The 15,268-nt window shown below is 38.7% G+C and overlaps 2 protein-coding genes across 2 annotated transcripts; one reads left to right on the forward strand and one right to left on the reverse strand.

The window, feature by feature from the left end:
- The first annotated feature begins 166 nt into the window (after positions 1-166).
- On the forward strand, positions 167-7,458 carry LOC106751638. Its single transcript, XM_014632602.1, has 9 exons — positions 167-286; positions 1,139-1,231; positions 1,872-1,952; positions 2,048-2,099; positions 2,189-2,267; positions 2,556-2,684; positions 3,760-3,843; positions 3,987-4,177; positions 4,605-7,458. The coding sequence occupies exons 1-9, from the start codon at positions 167-169 to the stop codon at positions 5,960-5,962; spliced, it is 2,187 nt and encodes a 728-aa protein (XP_014488088.1). The 3' UTR covers positions 5,963-7,458.
- A 240-nt stretch (positions 7,459-7,698) lies between these two features.
- LOC106751695 lies at positions 7,699-13,646 on the reverse strand. Its single transcript, XM_014632708.1, has 3 exons — positions 12,646-13,646; positions 11,876-12,036; positions 7,699-10,592 (listed from the first exon to the last, which is right to left on the reverse strand). Exons 1-3 carry the CDS (start codon positions 13,586-13,588, stop codon positions 10,533-10,535), a joined length of 1,164 nt encoding a protein of 387 aa, XP_014488194.1. The 5' UTR covers positions 13,589-13,646; the 3' UTR covers positions 7,699-10,532.
- Positions 13,647-15,268: the final 1,622 nt, after the last annotated feature.

Raw genomic sequence — 15,268 nt, forward strand, 5'->3', positions numbered from 1 at the left:
ACTTCTGGAAAGGACATACTAGAGAAGCAACGTGAAGGTAGACGCTGGCCATCATCATTTCCGAGTACTCGCGTTCATCAGCGTTAGACTGGTCCTGGCAGATTAATTTAACGAAATATCTCGTGAGTTTTGTAAAAACTTATATATTCGATATTTCGATTAAATAATGGGCAAGACAAGAGGAAAGTTTTTGAATAAGGACGAAGTCCCTAAACCAAAACGAAGACGTCGCAGGAAAGATCTCGACGATATGCACTCGAGGATCTCGAAAATAAAGAGAAAGTCGGTAAGTTTGTGTCGTGATTTGTGTTATCTTCATTCATGCTCGAACTATTCTCGTTTTTTACGATTTTACTCGATTTTCAAATGGCTGTCTTTTATTTGCTTCGGGCGAATTTTTCCGAATGTGTAAAGCGAGTAAGTTTTAACAAGGACCGTCCGAGTACTTTGATTGTCCGGCATCGCGAGTATATCCGCATGTAAGATCCGCCATTTGCCGTGTCATGGGTGAGTTTGAAGGATACGCGCTGTCAATTTTAACACAAATTCTATTTATAGTTACTACTGGTAGCTTTCTAATAATTATCCATGATATATAATAATAATTTTGTTTATTATCCATGATGATAATAATGTCAGTACATATGTCCTAGCAGACATGTTTACAGCACTTCACTCACTTAGTCTTGGTCTACAATGGTTACTTTAAGCTTAAGAAATTGACCAATCACAGTCGAATTACACAAGAAAAGTCAATTATGATTGGTCAGTTTCTTAAATTTTACATCTTAAATTCTCGTTGTAGACATCGCTTAAAATGGGATCTACAATGAAAATTTAACCTTAAAATCTTAAGAAAGTAACCAATCATAGTTGATTATTCTTCTCACATTTAACTGTGATTGGTCAATTTCTTAAGGCTTAGAGTTTAAAGCATATGTTGTAGACTGGGATTAAATAAGTAAAGTGCTGTGAATATGTTTGCTGTGACTATATATGATGATGATGATGGAGACGAGTCTTAAAGCTGTCCCAGCCATAACTGAGAAACATAAACAGATGTTTTCTGTAACATGTCCACTGACATTATTATCACGGAAATATAATCACGCGTGAATGTGTATATGAAGAATGTTAGAAATTATTACGCGCGGATTATTACAATGTCGAACGACATATTCGTACCTTCCATGAACCACATTGTTACACGGATGTATCTGATGCAAAGAAGTTAGGTAGAAAGTAGGTTAAGTTAGTTGAACAAGGAATCAGTTTTCTATTAAAACGGGGTCTACAATAAGAATTTAAGCTCTAACTTTAAGAAATTGACCAATCACAGTCGATTACTCTCCTCATATTTGACTGTGATTGGTCAATTTCTTAAGGCTTAGAGTTTAAAGTTCCTATTGCAGCCCAGAACTTACTGCACTGCAGCTTGCACATTAGTTTCATCTTCTTCTGTCTTTCTTGAGATTTCATGGAGAAGAAAGGAAAAAAGAACTATTAATGTAAACTGATGTAGCAACAGAAAACAGATCCGTGATATTAAGTACCCATGAGATTTGTTTCTTATTGCTTGCACTCACAATACTGAATTGTGCCTCTTGTACTTTTTTTAAATGGCACTTTAAATGATACAAATATACATTAACATTTGATATAGAAAAATGAGGAAAGCAGGAAAATTACAAGATAGTTTGAACAGTTCATCAGAAAAATATTTTTTATTCAATACAGTTAAACATCATATTTTTACAATAGATTAGTACATATGAAAGAATACAATTAACATACATCTTGTGGTTTGTAAATTAGTTATAACAGTGGTATCTTTGCATAACTTTTATAGAATGTTTATTTATTTATTATAGGATAAAGTAGAAAAAAATTGCAATGAAAATTGGCACAGCAAGCCGATACTGTCAAAAATCCACAACAAATATATAAAGCCAGTAGGTAACATTATCTAGTAATTTTATTAAATAATAACAATATATTAAGTTTTACATATCAATTGAGATTATTTTATATGTAATTATATTTGCAGGTATATGCAGGTATATTCAGAAATGGCACAAAGAGTAAAACTATCAAGAAAGGTATATGATTGATTATTTTATTTTATTTTATTTTAAAGCACAAATTAATGAGAAAATATATCTTTAATTGTCATAATATGTTACAACAGGAAAATATGAAAATGTGGTCTCTAAAGCCAGATTAGCAGGAGATGTGTTGAAACTTTTCGATGGAGAAACAGAAACAATGTAAATATCTCACTGAAATTTATATTTCCTATCATGTACAATAAAAAAGCTCCTGAAAGTTTGTCAAATTGTCCATGAATTGTCCCTGATTTTATTATCTCAAACAATGTCATTTTAGGAAAAATCATAATTACTTGAAAGGTAACAGAAAATATATAGCAATGATAGATACTTTGATTGAACGGTTTTAAATTTAACTAAGCCGTAAAATTTGACAAACTTTTGTGAACATCTAATGAATATAAAGTCAAATTTATTTTTATATGTGTGATATATTTTATTTTTCAGACACGCATTAAGAAACACAATGGAGGATAAATCTACCAATCAATTATTTGATAAAGAGTCGGTGGAAAATAATTCAGAAGAATCGCTACATATTCCGGAAAAGAGTCCTGTATTAGGAAGGAAACAAAGGTTGGTTAATAACTTAGATAATTGGTAAACCGCGGCAGTCTAATGTTGTTTAGTAACACAGAATCTATATTAGCATAATTAACAGAAAATTAATTGAATTGTTCGGTGTACACGGTGTGTAAAATTATCCGTGCACTCTTCTTTTACTCGAACAATAAATAGCCGCAAAATTAATTTGACACGGAATTCATTTTAACTTTTTTTCTTATGATTTTGTCAATGTTAATTTCACGACTATTTATTGCTTATTCGAGTAAAAGTGCACGGACAATTTTACAAGTATATTGAATCGATCACAAATGTCATTTTGTCAATATGATATCTTTTTATTTGAACGTATAACGTAAGAATTCTTGACGTGTGTTTTTTGACGTCATCAAAGAAAGATAGTTGCAGCGACTATCCAGCAGTGATGCCAATGATGACACGTGTCCGTGAGCGTGCGTAGCTTCGGCTGTAGTAACAATAGTAGTCAGCTATTGGAAAAGGAGAGACAGCGGATACGTTGGCTCGCGTCGAGTCAGCCAAAAACGGCCGAAACTGTACACGTTCACGAACATGCGACGCTTGTGTGCATTGTGGCTCGCTGGCATTATTGGCATCACTGCTACCTACGAACCTTAATACAAATTATAAGAAAAAAAAATCGCTAGAGTGACATTAGGTCTGTTCGTTTTTGCTACATCGCTGAACTAGTGCAATAAGTTGAAGAGAGACAAGTATATGTTTTCTCACTTCAACTTATTGCACTAGGTCGGCGGTGCAGCGAAAACGAACAGACCTATTGTGTTCTAAACGATCGTTTTAATATGAAATTGCTTCAAGTTCGAAGAGACGCTAATTAGCGCTACCGCGTTATTCTATCTTTATTACTCTTTACTACTTGCACAACAAGGATAAAATGACGGGGTAGCGCTAAATAGCGTCTCCTCGAACGCACCTTTACTGTAAAATAGTAGCAATTTTATCTTAAGAAATCGATTAATGGGACATCTCATAGCGGCATTTTATAGTTACTATAATAGTCTAGAAAATTTAAAAAAACATTATTAAATGAAAACTAAAAATATTGCAGTAAAAGTCGGAAGGAACATTTGGAAGATACTTCTATGCAGAATAAAGAGATGGAAATTCTATTTGAACCAATTGATATTCCTGAGTAAGTAGCAATACAATTTATATCATGTTTATGTTATTATAATGTAGACCACGTTCAAAAATTATTTACCATTACTTGTGAAAATATATGACCGAGAACTTAATAGTAAGAAAAATACTTATAGCATAAAATATTCTTTACAGGGTCGTTATTATTTGCAATTCTGAGACAGAAAAAATGATGGAGGAAAAAGAAAAGGCCGAAGAGAAAAGAGAAATAACATATTTGGAATATAATAAAAATACACTTCGCAACTCGGAGAAACGTGATTTTCTCTCGAAATTATGCCAAAAAGTGTGCGACGAATTGAAAAATGTACTAATTAAAGCAGAAGGTAAAATACGAGTTTTATCATTAGCTTGAATGCATTCTACTTTAAAGTTTGAATGTTTATAACTTTTGTTAGAAGCATTTTTTAAAGAAATGTTCTAGATAAAATTTACTTGTTCTATTTTTCATAGAACCCAAATATGTAACATTTTGTAAGAGGTTCCATTTGAAATTACGAAGTTACCCCCCGTCCTCCTTCAAAAGGGAGCGGGGGAGGATTTTGGTTTACAAAGAAAGAATATATGAAACTTTCTCATGAACAACTTTTTGATATGACAAATATTTTTAGAGTTTTTAGATTGTAACACTTTACGTGGTCCACCCTGTATAATTTCACTATAATTGCATATAACATAACCTGTTATACATTATTCAGTCGGTTATTAATTAATTTATTAATCATTGATTATTCATTAATGTTGCGATTTTAGATCCTCTTTTAGTAGCGCGAAGGAAGCTGAAGGATATTTGCGATTGTCCGGAAGTAAAACCGCCCAAAACAGCTGAAAAATCGTCAAATTCAAGATCGCCTGAGTTATTTGTATTATCGGAACATCAGACTTACGTACACTCCAGTGATTCGCAGCCATCTATCATCCAGTTTCTGAAGAATCGTAAAGCCATTAGTTATCCTTCGAAAAGTGGTCGATATAATGGAGAGAATTTCACCGATTTCAGCATCGCTCGGATAACGTCCGCAGATTTTCATCCATGGCGGGACAAGAGACACTTCAACGCCTCAATCTCACAGAGTGATAATTTGAAATTGCCACCGAAGAAACTATTTTCTCTAAGGTCTCAAGAAGAAACCTCAACGCAGCTGGACGACGGAGAAGTTATCACTATTTACGACAGTGACGAGCCGAACGATACATCTGAGATATATCCGAAGGCGATAGACAGACCCCGGTCAAGTAACGAGGAGAAGTTTTGCGAGAAGGATTTCGTTAACATGTTTCGAAATCTGCCGACACCCAGCACGGTGAATCGACGATTCTCTCGAAGGCTGAAGGTGCCGGAATTTCGAACGGAATCGATGAAAGTAGAGACGAAGTCGGGAATATTCGAGAAGCCCAGTACAGACCTGTACATCGATGATTCGAAGAACAGAGAAGAAAACGAAATTGTTCGATTCCGCGATACGGCATGTTTGCAAAATCCCCTCGATATGTTAACCGAAGCAGCGACAATGATCGAGAATCAGCCTCCACCGCGAACTGTGAACGTATTTATGGACACATACGTTCCTATTCATTCAAGTTGCTACAACTCGTCCAGCTATCAACCTTCACCGTTTTTCTCTTTACACGACAAAAACTTCCCCTCGAACTTCAACGTAGAGCCAGCAAAGGTAAAATACAGGATTAGAAAAGTGTCTCGTCGCGAAGACGAGCATACCTGTCTCAATCGTTCCGACTGTTTGCACGAATGTAACATCTCGCAAGCGTGTCAGAATCACGCGGAAGCCGCACGGGCGACAATGTTGACGACTGGATGCTTGTGTGTCCCGACATGCAACGGTGACATTAATCCACAGAAAAGTGTGGGTCACTTGGGTGTGATACCACTGGTGGTAGGCCATGTTCCGTATACGTGCCCGCAACAGCTCGAGGATCGTCGTCAAGTGGTGCATCTGCAAAATTTTAGTCAACCTGTCAAGTATTACGCCTTGGACGTGAATGGCGTGAACGCCCGTAAAATGCCGGTGTACGCGAGCGATGGTGTGTGCGAGTGTCGCGACCACCGCAGACATCATCGTATCATTGCGTCCTACGATAAACGGGAATGAGCGTGATCTACGTTAATCTCGCGAAATGTCATGAGATAAGGAATAATAATACCGATGCGAATAAGTGTAATGCCGTGTGAAATTAATCCGGAATCTTTTCAACTTAGTGCTTTCATTAAAACCTGCGCTTTTTGTTCGTGAATTGTGCATTCTGTACATACTGATTGCCTTTATCAAACGGATATTGCAGTATATTTCTGCCATTTGTCGCTGTGAACCCTAATTTGGTAACTTGAAACACATTTCAGAAAATTGGAAGAAAAAACTAAATGTGTACTCATTCTTATATATTTAATTTGGGTTTTCTCCTTTTTTTTTTCGTATAATAAATCAATGCTAATTCGTGCCGCATTGTGTATTTGGAATAATGTCGATATCTTCTTTCGCTTAGTTAGTGAAAAATGAAACAACAAAAACAAGGTAAATGGAAACATATAATAATTTCCTTCAGTTCCTCTGAGAGTCTCTTTTTTTTTCATATTCAGTTCTCCCGGCTTTGGTAGATCTATTAAGCCTCGTTCTTTGAGCTATTCGCTTCCGCACATTCACCGTCAAACCATTCATTCTTTATACGCCTGTTCTCGTGCCGGTCGAATGATGTCGTTGCAACCCCGATTGATAGGTGACTCGAGGATCTGCCATTACTTATTTATGTCTCTCGTTATTCACGCATTCCTGCGTTCGGTTCCTCGTCACTTTCTCCTCATAACATTGACACATACTTTAGGGTCTTTAAGTTTCTGGATCCTGAGCTTAGGAATCTTGGTGACTTGAGTTGCCTTCTATATTGGCATGGTAAAGCCAAAATGACCAACTTTGGAATAGCTCGGAGAGCTATAACTTCACACAGATTGCAAAGGAATGTTTCGCTTCTTGACAATCTCGTAACAGATTAGACAATCACGACGGTTTATTCACCTATTTATAAATTTTTCGAGACACATATTCCGCGAAGCTAATTCCGATAGATTCGAATGTATAATTTAAACACATGGTATTGCCAGAGCTCATAAAAACGATGAAATATTTGTTGACAGTTTGTAGGCACCGCTATAAGATAAATCATGTGACAATAAGTGAGCCTTTAAGAAGTTTAATTTTAGTGCCCAAGCCGCTGGCTTATATGCCTAACTTTCCAAAATTAAGGAATTTCCAAAGTTGATCATTTTGGTTTTTGAGAAACTTAATAGTAATATAAGTAATAATAAAATATGATATAGTAATGTTCTAATTATTTTATAATGTAATGATTTGATAAAGATAAATCAGGTGAAATGGAAAGATATATTATTAATTACTTAAATTTAAATATTACTTAAACATAAACTTAAAAATTAAAGATATATTATTAATTACTTAACAGTTGATGGTAACGAAGAAGCGTTAATGGTGTTGTTAACGTGAAATTACTTGACGCTAAAGTTTCATATATTATTTGTAACACATGGATTAATCGTAATAAACTCCTTGATAGAATTTACTTTGCGAAACCTTTGTAATATAAAAGGGAAGCTAGTTTTGTAATTTTTTTTTATGTATTAAATGCCTTGTATCCGTTGATATTTGGAAAAATATACGTGTCGTTTCTTTATTTACCCGTCTATAATTGTGAAACATCATCCTCTAATATTAGATATTATATTATGTTGACGAACAGAGAGAGAATATTTGATTTGGTATGGAAAATGAAAATGCAAAACTGCCTGTAATATTTCATATATGTATATATTATTATATTAAATCAAATTATGACCGCGCTAAGTCATAATTTTCAAACATCAAATGTCGAAGTTTAACATAGGAGAAATTCATTTCTGTTCACTCTCGCAGCAATAGTTGATTGTTACATATATATTCAAAAATTCTTCGAAGAAGTGTGATTAAGGCTCGTAATAAATAAATGCCGCAGAACGCAAAAAAGGTACGACAGCGAATTGCTCTTTCGATAGATTCACCTGTGTCACCTTACTCGAGAGATAAGGTGCAATTAATTAATTATTCTAATAATTAATTAATTATTTTCGTAACTCACTCTTGCTGAAAGCATTCGTTCGGTTTTTTTTTATTTTTTCATCTTTTTTTTTCATTCGGGAAATTTTGCTCCATAAATTCGAAATGAATATTAGAGAGATATATCGATACAACATAGAGCGTGCACAAGGCGGAGGAGATATCGTCTCGCGTAGAGATGGGCGATACAACACGAATATATCGATACGTATCATGGATGAAAGTATCGATATACATAATGTATCGGATATTGATACCGTCGATATCGATACTTGAGTTATATATAAATGTTAAAAGAAAAGTTGGGAAAGCTACCTTTAAAGAATAATGTTGTCATTAAGCAGTTACTGAAGAAAATAATTTCCCGGTCGACACGTTCAATTGCAGCTATGTAACTTCAAATGTAAAAATAATTTTACATCGATATTATCGATTATAATTTCGTATTCAACGATGTAATTTCAGTATAGCACATGTACATATTGCAATGTTGAAATATGTACATAATAGTTACGTCGGAATATAAACTTATTATTGTAGTTGAAGTTAATAGCTGCAATTAAACGTATCTACCGGATTATAACAGTAATGGTATTACAAATAACGAATTACTTTCCAATCCTGATTAAAAATATACTATATGTGTCATATGAATGTAACTATGTGAATGACATATATTTATAGCAATGTTTATATAATTACGTTAACATTTTCTAAATGAAAATAATACACATTTTGAGTAAAATTTGTATTTACTTGTAAAATAAATGATATTTCGTATATTATAAAGTATAATAATAATTTATAATTACTCGGTCTCGGGTCGCACCTCATCGTGAAGAAGTAAACTGAAATATTCACGGAACGTCGGAAACAAATCTATGATGGACATGACGTCAGCTCGGAATGCCAAATCAAGTATTTATAAATGTCGGTCGCTGAGATCGAGTAATTGTAAAAACAAAAACTGATTCAGAGATCACTCATCAACCTATTTTGTTTTTCGGTCATTATTTTACCTCCTTTAGAAAACAGACTTTAAGAAAGAACTGACGTCGCAATTAATTACTGACACTTAATTGCTAAAGCTTTTAGGTGGACAATTGAGGAACAGTCAAGGCGAAAAAATAAACGTTGTCACGGGTGATCAACATAGCCGCATATCGAAGTTCGATATTCAAAAATCGCGTATCGATACGGAGAAATATTGAACGGCAAAATAGTGATACCGAAATGCCAATGTTTTGGTATCGGAATAAAGATACATAAAGTATCGATACTGTATCGCCCATTTCTAATAGTCAAGTCGAAAAAAATAATCGCTACCACGAGCGATTAACATTGCCGTATCGAAATCTGATATTTAAAAGTCGCGTATCGATACGGAGAAATATCGAACAGTAAAATAAGCGATACAAAATACCAATATTTTGGCATCAAAATATCGATATATATATGAAATATCGATACTGTATCGCCCATCTTTAGTCTCGTGACGGTACTCGACTCTTAGTATCGCCCAGGATCTCGACGTAGGCGTCTTACTAATTACGTACGCTCGACGCATCCGAGGTCGTTTCCAACGAGCGATTATTTGATTAAATTCGAGTATAATTCTTTGTCTTCACGTTACATTCTCTCGGGAAGTACTCTAGGAGGAAGTCTACGTACGCGTATGCTCGGAGTGATAGGTTGTTCCTCGCTATATAACAACACACGATATCGTATTCGTCCCTGAATCGACGACAGTGAGAAGAGAAGCCGCGTTGTTTTCACCTTTTCTTTCTGGGAATGAAGTAAAGTAGTTTCTCAGTCTTCAAAATTACTTTATTGTACCAAAATAAAGTCGTTAGAGAAGTACGATTAGTACGATCTCGCGGAAATCGCTCTCAATATGAAATCGTAATACATTATCATCATCATCATCATCATCATCATCTGTGTGGTATAGCAGTAATAGGTACTTGTAGAACTGAAATCATCCAAGTCGGATACTCTCGCGCGCCGTAACTGGGCGGCGTTTAAAATGCCGTAACTCTTACGAACTTTTATTTGTAACATCCTAAAAGTTTCGGACACCTTAATTTGTACTTTATGTGAGGATATCTTGGTTACGATAGACCTTGCTAACCGATTTTTTTTGTTTTTTTTTTTTAGTAGTGTAGTTAGAACCATGCCGTGTCCCCTCGGAGGTTAAATCGAGCGGTCATATTCATTTTTGGGGAAGAGAGAGAGGGGGGAGGGAGTGAGGAAAAGAAGGAGGGGAAAGGAGGAGGATAGAGGAAAAGATCAGAGAGAGAGAGAGAGAGGATAGAAGGAGGACGAGGAATGAGGATGGAGGGAAGAAAAGTGGGAAAGAGAGAAACAGTTCGTCTTAACATTCCCCTGAGTTTGATTTCAATATGAACGTCTCTATGCGCCAAGCATAGAGGAAAAACAGCTTCCGGAAAATAGATATAATGTAGGAGAAAAGAATATCGATGAATATATATAAAGAAGTAGACGTATCAGACTTGTGATTTTATGTACAGATTGGAGGTTCTCTTCGTCAACAAAGGAATTAGCGCCCTCTCGCCCATCGTAGTATGGCGTCCGCTAATACGTCCAAATGCGCTTTCGTCTGAAACATATCGAAATAACTTTGTATTTCTGATCTTTAATCGGGTGTTCGCGAGAGAGAGAAAGAGAGAGAGAGAGAGAGAGAGAGAGAAAGTCTGCCAATTTCGGTCTGCCATATTGGATTGTCATCTTTAATTTTGAAAATCTTATAAGACTGACATCAAATTCGTAATCAGCGACTTCAAAGAACCCCATATATAAGTTTGAACACCTAAATTTGGGAAAAGTCGCTAGAAAATGTATTTTCTCTGAAAAAATTCATAACACTTTATAAGTTATTTATAACACTTTTGTAGTGAACAAAATGTGTATTTTGCCGATTCTTTTACATTCACCTTCCCTAACATTTGAAAAAAAAAACAGTCCAAATATAGCAATGAAAATTTTATGGACAAAAACCTGAAAGAAAAAACGCGGGAAGTATACTTCCCACCGTGCTTCTAAAGGTTAAGAACTTCAAAGTAGTATTCCATGTTTATTGTGCGACCTTGTGGAGCATATTCGTGGTGTACAACACCTTCCCGGTCGAAGAAAACAGTAAGCATTGCCTTCACGTTGCTCCGGCTCTGGCGTGCTTTCTTGGGTCATCTTCGAACCGCCTAAACCACTCTTTTATTTGTGTATCACTTATAGAGTCATTACCATAAACTTTACGGATCATGCCGATTGTTCCGGAATATGTGTGGCCAAGTTTTTGGCAAAATTTAATGCAAATTCTCCGCTCGACTCACTCGGTCATTGTGAAATGCGACGCACGGAGTTTTCGATGCTTACACAACTGCGCACCATTGCCGACTGAACAACTGTTGGGTCGTTCCGCTTGGTGGGGATACTTCTGAAGATCCCTCCGAAATACTGAACGCCTGTTTTCCATAATAGGATATCCAAGAATAAAGATATGCCCAAAGGTCGGACACTTTTGGGACAGACCTCGTATGCGAAGAGAATTTCAAAGTTGGACATTTTTATTATAATAAATTGGAGAAGAGGCACACAAACGTGAGCTACATGACGTGATAGTATTTCTTGAAACGGGAAAACAGACGATGGAAAAAATTGGAGCCTTCATGAATCCTCCTCACTCTCCTCATTTCACAAGAAAATGTATACAGTTTCAAAATTTTCGAACGTACTTTCAATCTCGAGTACATGCATGGAGTTTGGGTGTAGGAGTGTCGTCGCAAATATCGTTGCACATACTCGAGCAGTTTAAGTAGTACGAAAGTAATTGAGGGTTAAACAACGACGGTAGACACGAAAATGTGACTGTATGATTCTACTCACGGTTTTGTAAAACATGCAGGCTTGCCTGTCCTCGTCCTCGCCTGTAGGACAGTCGATAAAGCCGTCGCACAGGACATGATCGTCGATGCAATGATATCTACCCATTCTATCCGCGGTTGGACAAGCGAATCTTTCCATTCCGTCCTCGGAGACAGGACATTCTGTAAATAAAAGATCACAGGAATCATATGTCAATATATTCGAAGAAGTTGATGTTACTCTCTCTCTCTCTCTCTCTCTCTCTCTTGTACATTTTTAAAACTTTTCTCGAGTAAAATTCCGCTCAAAAAGTAACGCGATAGTCGAGTTACTCGAACTTCGAGTAATTCTTTGCTCTATTAATACGAGTCCAAAGTTCATGTCAAGAGTCGTTACTTAAAACTTGTCCCAAGTGAAATCCAAGTGAGACCTGATTTTAGAGTCGGATTGTATATCAGTTTCTCAATTGAACCACATGATACGCGCGACGTCCTATTTGCGATCGCGATTCCATCGAGAAACTCACACGTTCAACTCTAACTCAAATTCGAGTGTCTCGTTTGAGCTGAGTTTCACGCAACGACTGTTATCACTGTCCCAACTCATGAAAGCTGCGTTACTCGGAACAAATGGAAAAGCGCCAAAGCGGAATTCTAGAAACCTGTTCGATCTGTCTGATTTCTCACGGAGATCAACTACATCTTCACACACACACACACGTCCTGGAAGGATTGCAGTCGGGAAAGAAAATTAGCTGGGACAGAGTGAGGTCAAGAGAAACGAAAGCTTACCGATTTGCGGCACGTCATACTGTATGCTGCCCCTGATGGATCTCAGCATGAACTGCGAGGCGATGCTGGCGCCGGCCGCTGATGCCGCCGAGGACGCGGCAGACGCTTGAGCCTGGTGTCCCGGAGATTCGGCCTGCACGTCGGCCGAGCGCCGTCCCACTGAGATCTGATTCCGCTTGCCGGGTAGCTTGTTGGCCTCGTAGACGAGCGTCCTCGGGACGAAGCCGGCGTTCATCGGTGGTTCACGGGGTATGCCATCGGCGCGCACAAGATCAGTCTTCGTACTCGTCGCAGTGTTGAATCTCTGCTCGTAGAGATCGTCGTGGTAGTTAGATTGTCTGGATGGGTCCTGAAGGATCGCCGCTCCCGCTGGGTTTTTCTTCTTGCCGTCGCACACCAATATCGGTAAGCTGAGCGTACCCTTCGTGGGATGCCTGCAGCCGAGCATGCGCCGCTTCTTGGCGCGTTGATGCTGCTGCTGCTGCCACGGTCGGCCGCCGTTTAGATGTGAATTGCCGTCCTCGTGAACGATCGGCTCGACGGCGACGGACGTCTGCGACGTCATGTAGTCGGAGTAAAGGACGTTCAGGACGGCGGGCGACAGGGCAAAGAACACCGACTGGAGCTCGCGCGGCTCCTTCACCATGTCGTCGATCAGTATGCCTGCCGGGGACCACGAGGATATCCGCGGCTCGTCGTTGATGACCAACCAATTCGACAGGTCGTCCCGGTAGGAGCCGTCGGATGGGTATATCCTGAACTGCAACAGGTTACCACCTACCGGCTCGCTCTTCTTCCTAATGCCATTACCTCCGTGACGGTAGTCCAGTCCCTGTGTGCTCTGCACTACGATCGCCGGCCGATTGCCTACCGCCAGATCCAACCCCTGACCCACGTATGTGAGAAGCCAGAACATGCAGACCGCCATGTTTCTTTTTCTCATCTCACAATTGCTTCTATCTCTCTCTCTCTCTCTCTCTTTCTCTGAGTTTCTCTCTATCAATCTGCTCTCCTTGTTTTTCCCTCTCTCTCTTTCTGTTTTTATCTATGTATATATATGTATGTATATATATATATATGTATATATTTACGTATATATATATATATTTCTCTTTCTTTCTCTCTTCTCTATTACCACCAACGCCACCACAACCACCACCACCGTCGCCGCTTTCGTCTTACGTCGATCGTACTCGGCTGGGGGGTGTGTGTGGTGGTTATAATTGACCTACATGAACAGCAACGATGCTTTTGGTTTGTTTGTCTTGTACGCTTTAGCTGCTTACTACTCACTGCCAGTCTAAAGGCACGTCTGTAGCGACTCGGGGGATTAGGCCGACTTTTCGTTTAAACGCGCGGTAAACTGGAAAGCTGAGGATGGAGGCGTGTGTATATATATATCTGTATGTATGTGTGTGTGTGTGTGTATGTATGCGTGTGTCCTCTGTGCATGTGTGTGGCGCCTACCTGCGTATATTACATGTATACGTGTGCGGCTGAGCGACGCAGGTGGGCAGGCGGTACAGGAGCGGTCGATTGATACCAAGAGGGCGAAGAAGGGGAGGTCGAGGATAAGCCTGATAAAAAGTCACGAGCGGCGACGTGTAATGTAATTTTCGACACACAGCGACGATATTATTGCATAGGAAACGCAACGATACGCGCTACACGCGTCAACTGTATCGAACGCGATGTCCCTTCCAGCATGTCCTCACCAGGAGGAAGCAAGGATCCGTCGCCGAACTTCGAGAGAGAGAGAACGCGGGGATCCCCTTCTCCCTTTCTCTCTCCCTCTTTCTTCCTCTTCCTGTCTCTCTCTCTCTCTCTCTCTGTCTCTTTATCGAGAACAAATAGCCAATTCAAGTGCACGGTGTATCATTCACGCTTGACACTCGTGATTGCGTTTTTATGCTCGCTCCTCTAAATCGATACGCTTCACTTTCGGCAGTCCATGATAGTCAGCCGCGACCTTGGCGCTTACTCTCTTCGTGATAAAGCGCACATGTCTCCTGTACCGACCGTCCTGAAATCAGGTCGTTAAGTAAGGAACAACGTGCGACATCCTACCAAGTGCCAGGAACACAAAAAGATATTGTGGTTTTTGGTTCTTATCATTCTTTTTTTACATTTTTTTTCTCAGGACATATATATATATATTCATAATAGAGTGCTGGTGGCGACGTGTGGAGGACGTAATCGGAGGTGCTCATCGTGCGTGTGCCATAGATGCGTAAAGGTGGTGCTCGAGAATGTGGACAACATTTAAACCAATCGATGCCACCCGATGTCAAAACCGCTCGCGATCGCTCGTTTGCGTGCGCCAATAAAACTATCATCTGAGTATCGGAGAATGAACTCCCTCGACGTTATTTCCTCATCCTCTTACCTTCCCTTTCTCATCTTTCTCCTTTTTCCCGCTCGCTTACTCTCTCACACACACATACATACACACGCACATACAAGCACACAGATGCGCATTTTTAGCAAGCTCGTCCGTCCGTCTGTCCGTTCGTTCATCCCCTTTCTTCCTCTTCATCCTATGACCACCTCTCGTTCGCTTTTTTTTCTTTTCTTTCTTCACATCAATCAAACGTCCCGGACGTTGATTTCTCTTCTCAGAACG

This window comes from Dinoponera quadriceps, unplaced genomic scaffold (genome assembly GCF_001313825.1).
Source record: "Dinoponera quadriceps isolate SergipeBrazil2010 unplaced genomic scaffold, ASM131382v1 scaffold115, whole genome shotgun sequence".
Lineage (NCBI taxonomy): Eukaryota > Metazoa > Arthropoda > Insecta > Hymenoptera > Formicidae > Dinoponera > Dinoponera quadriceps.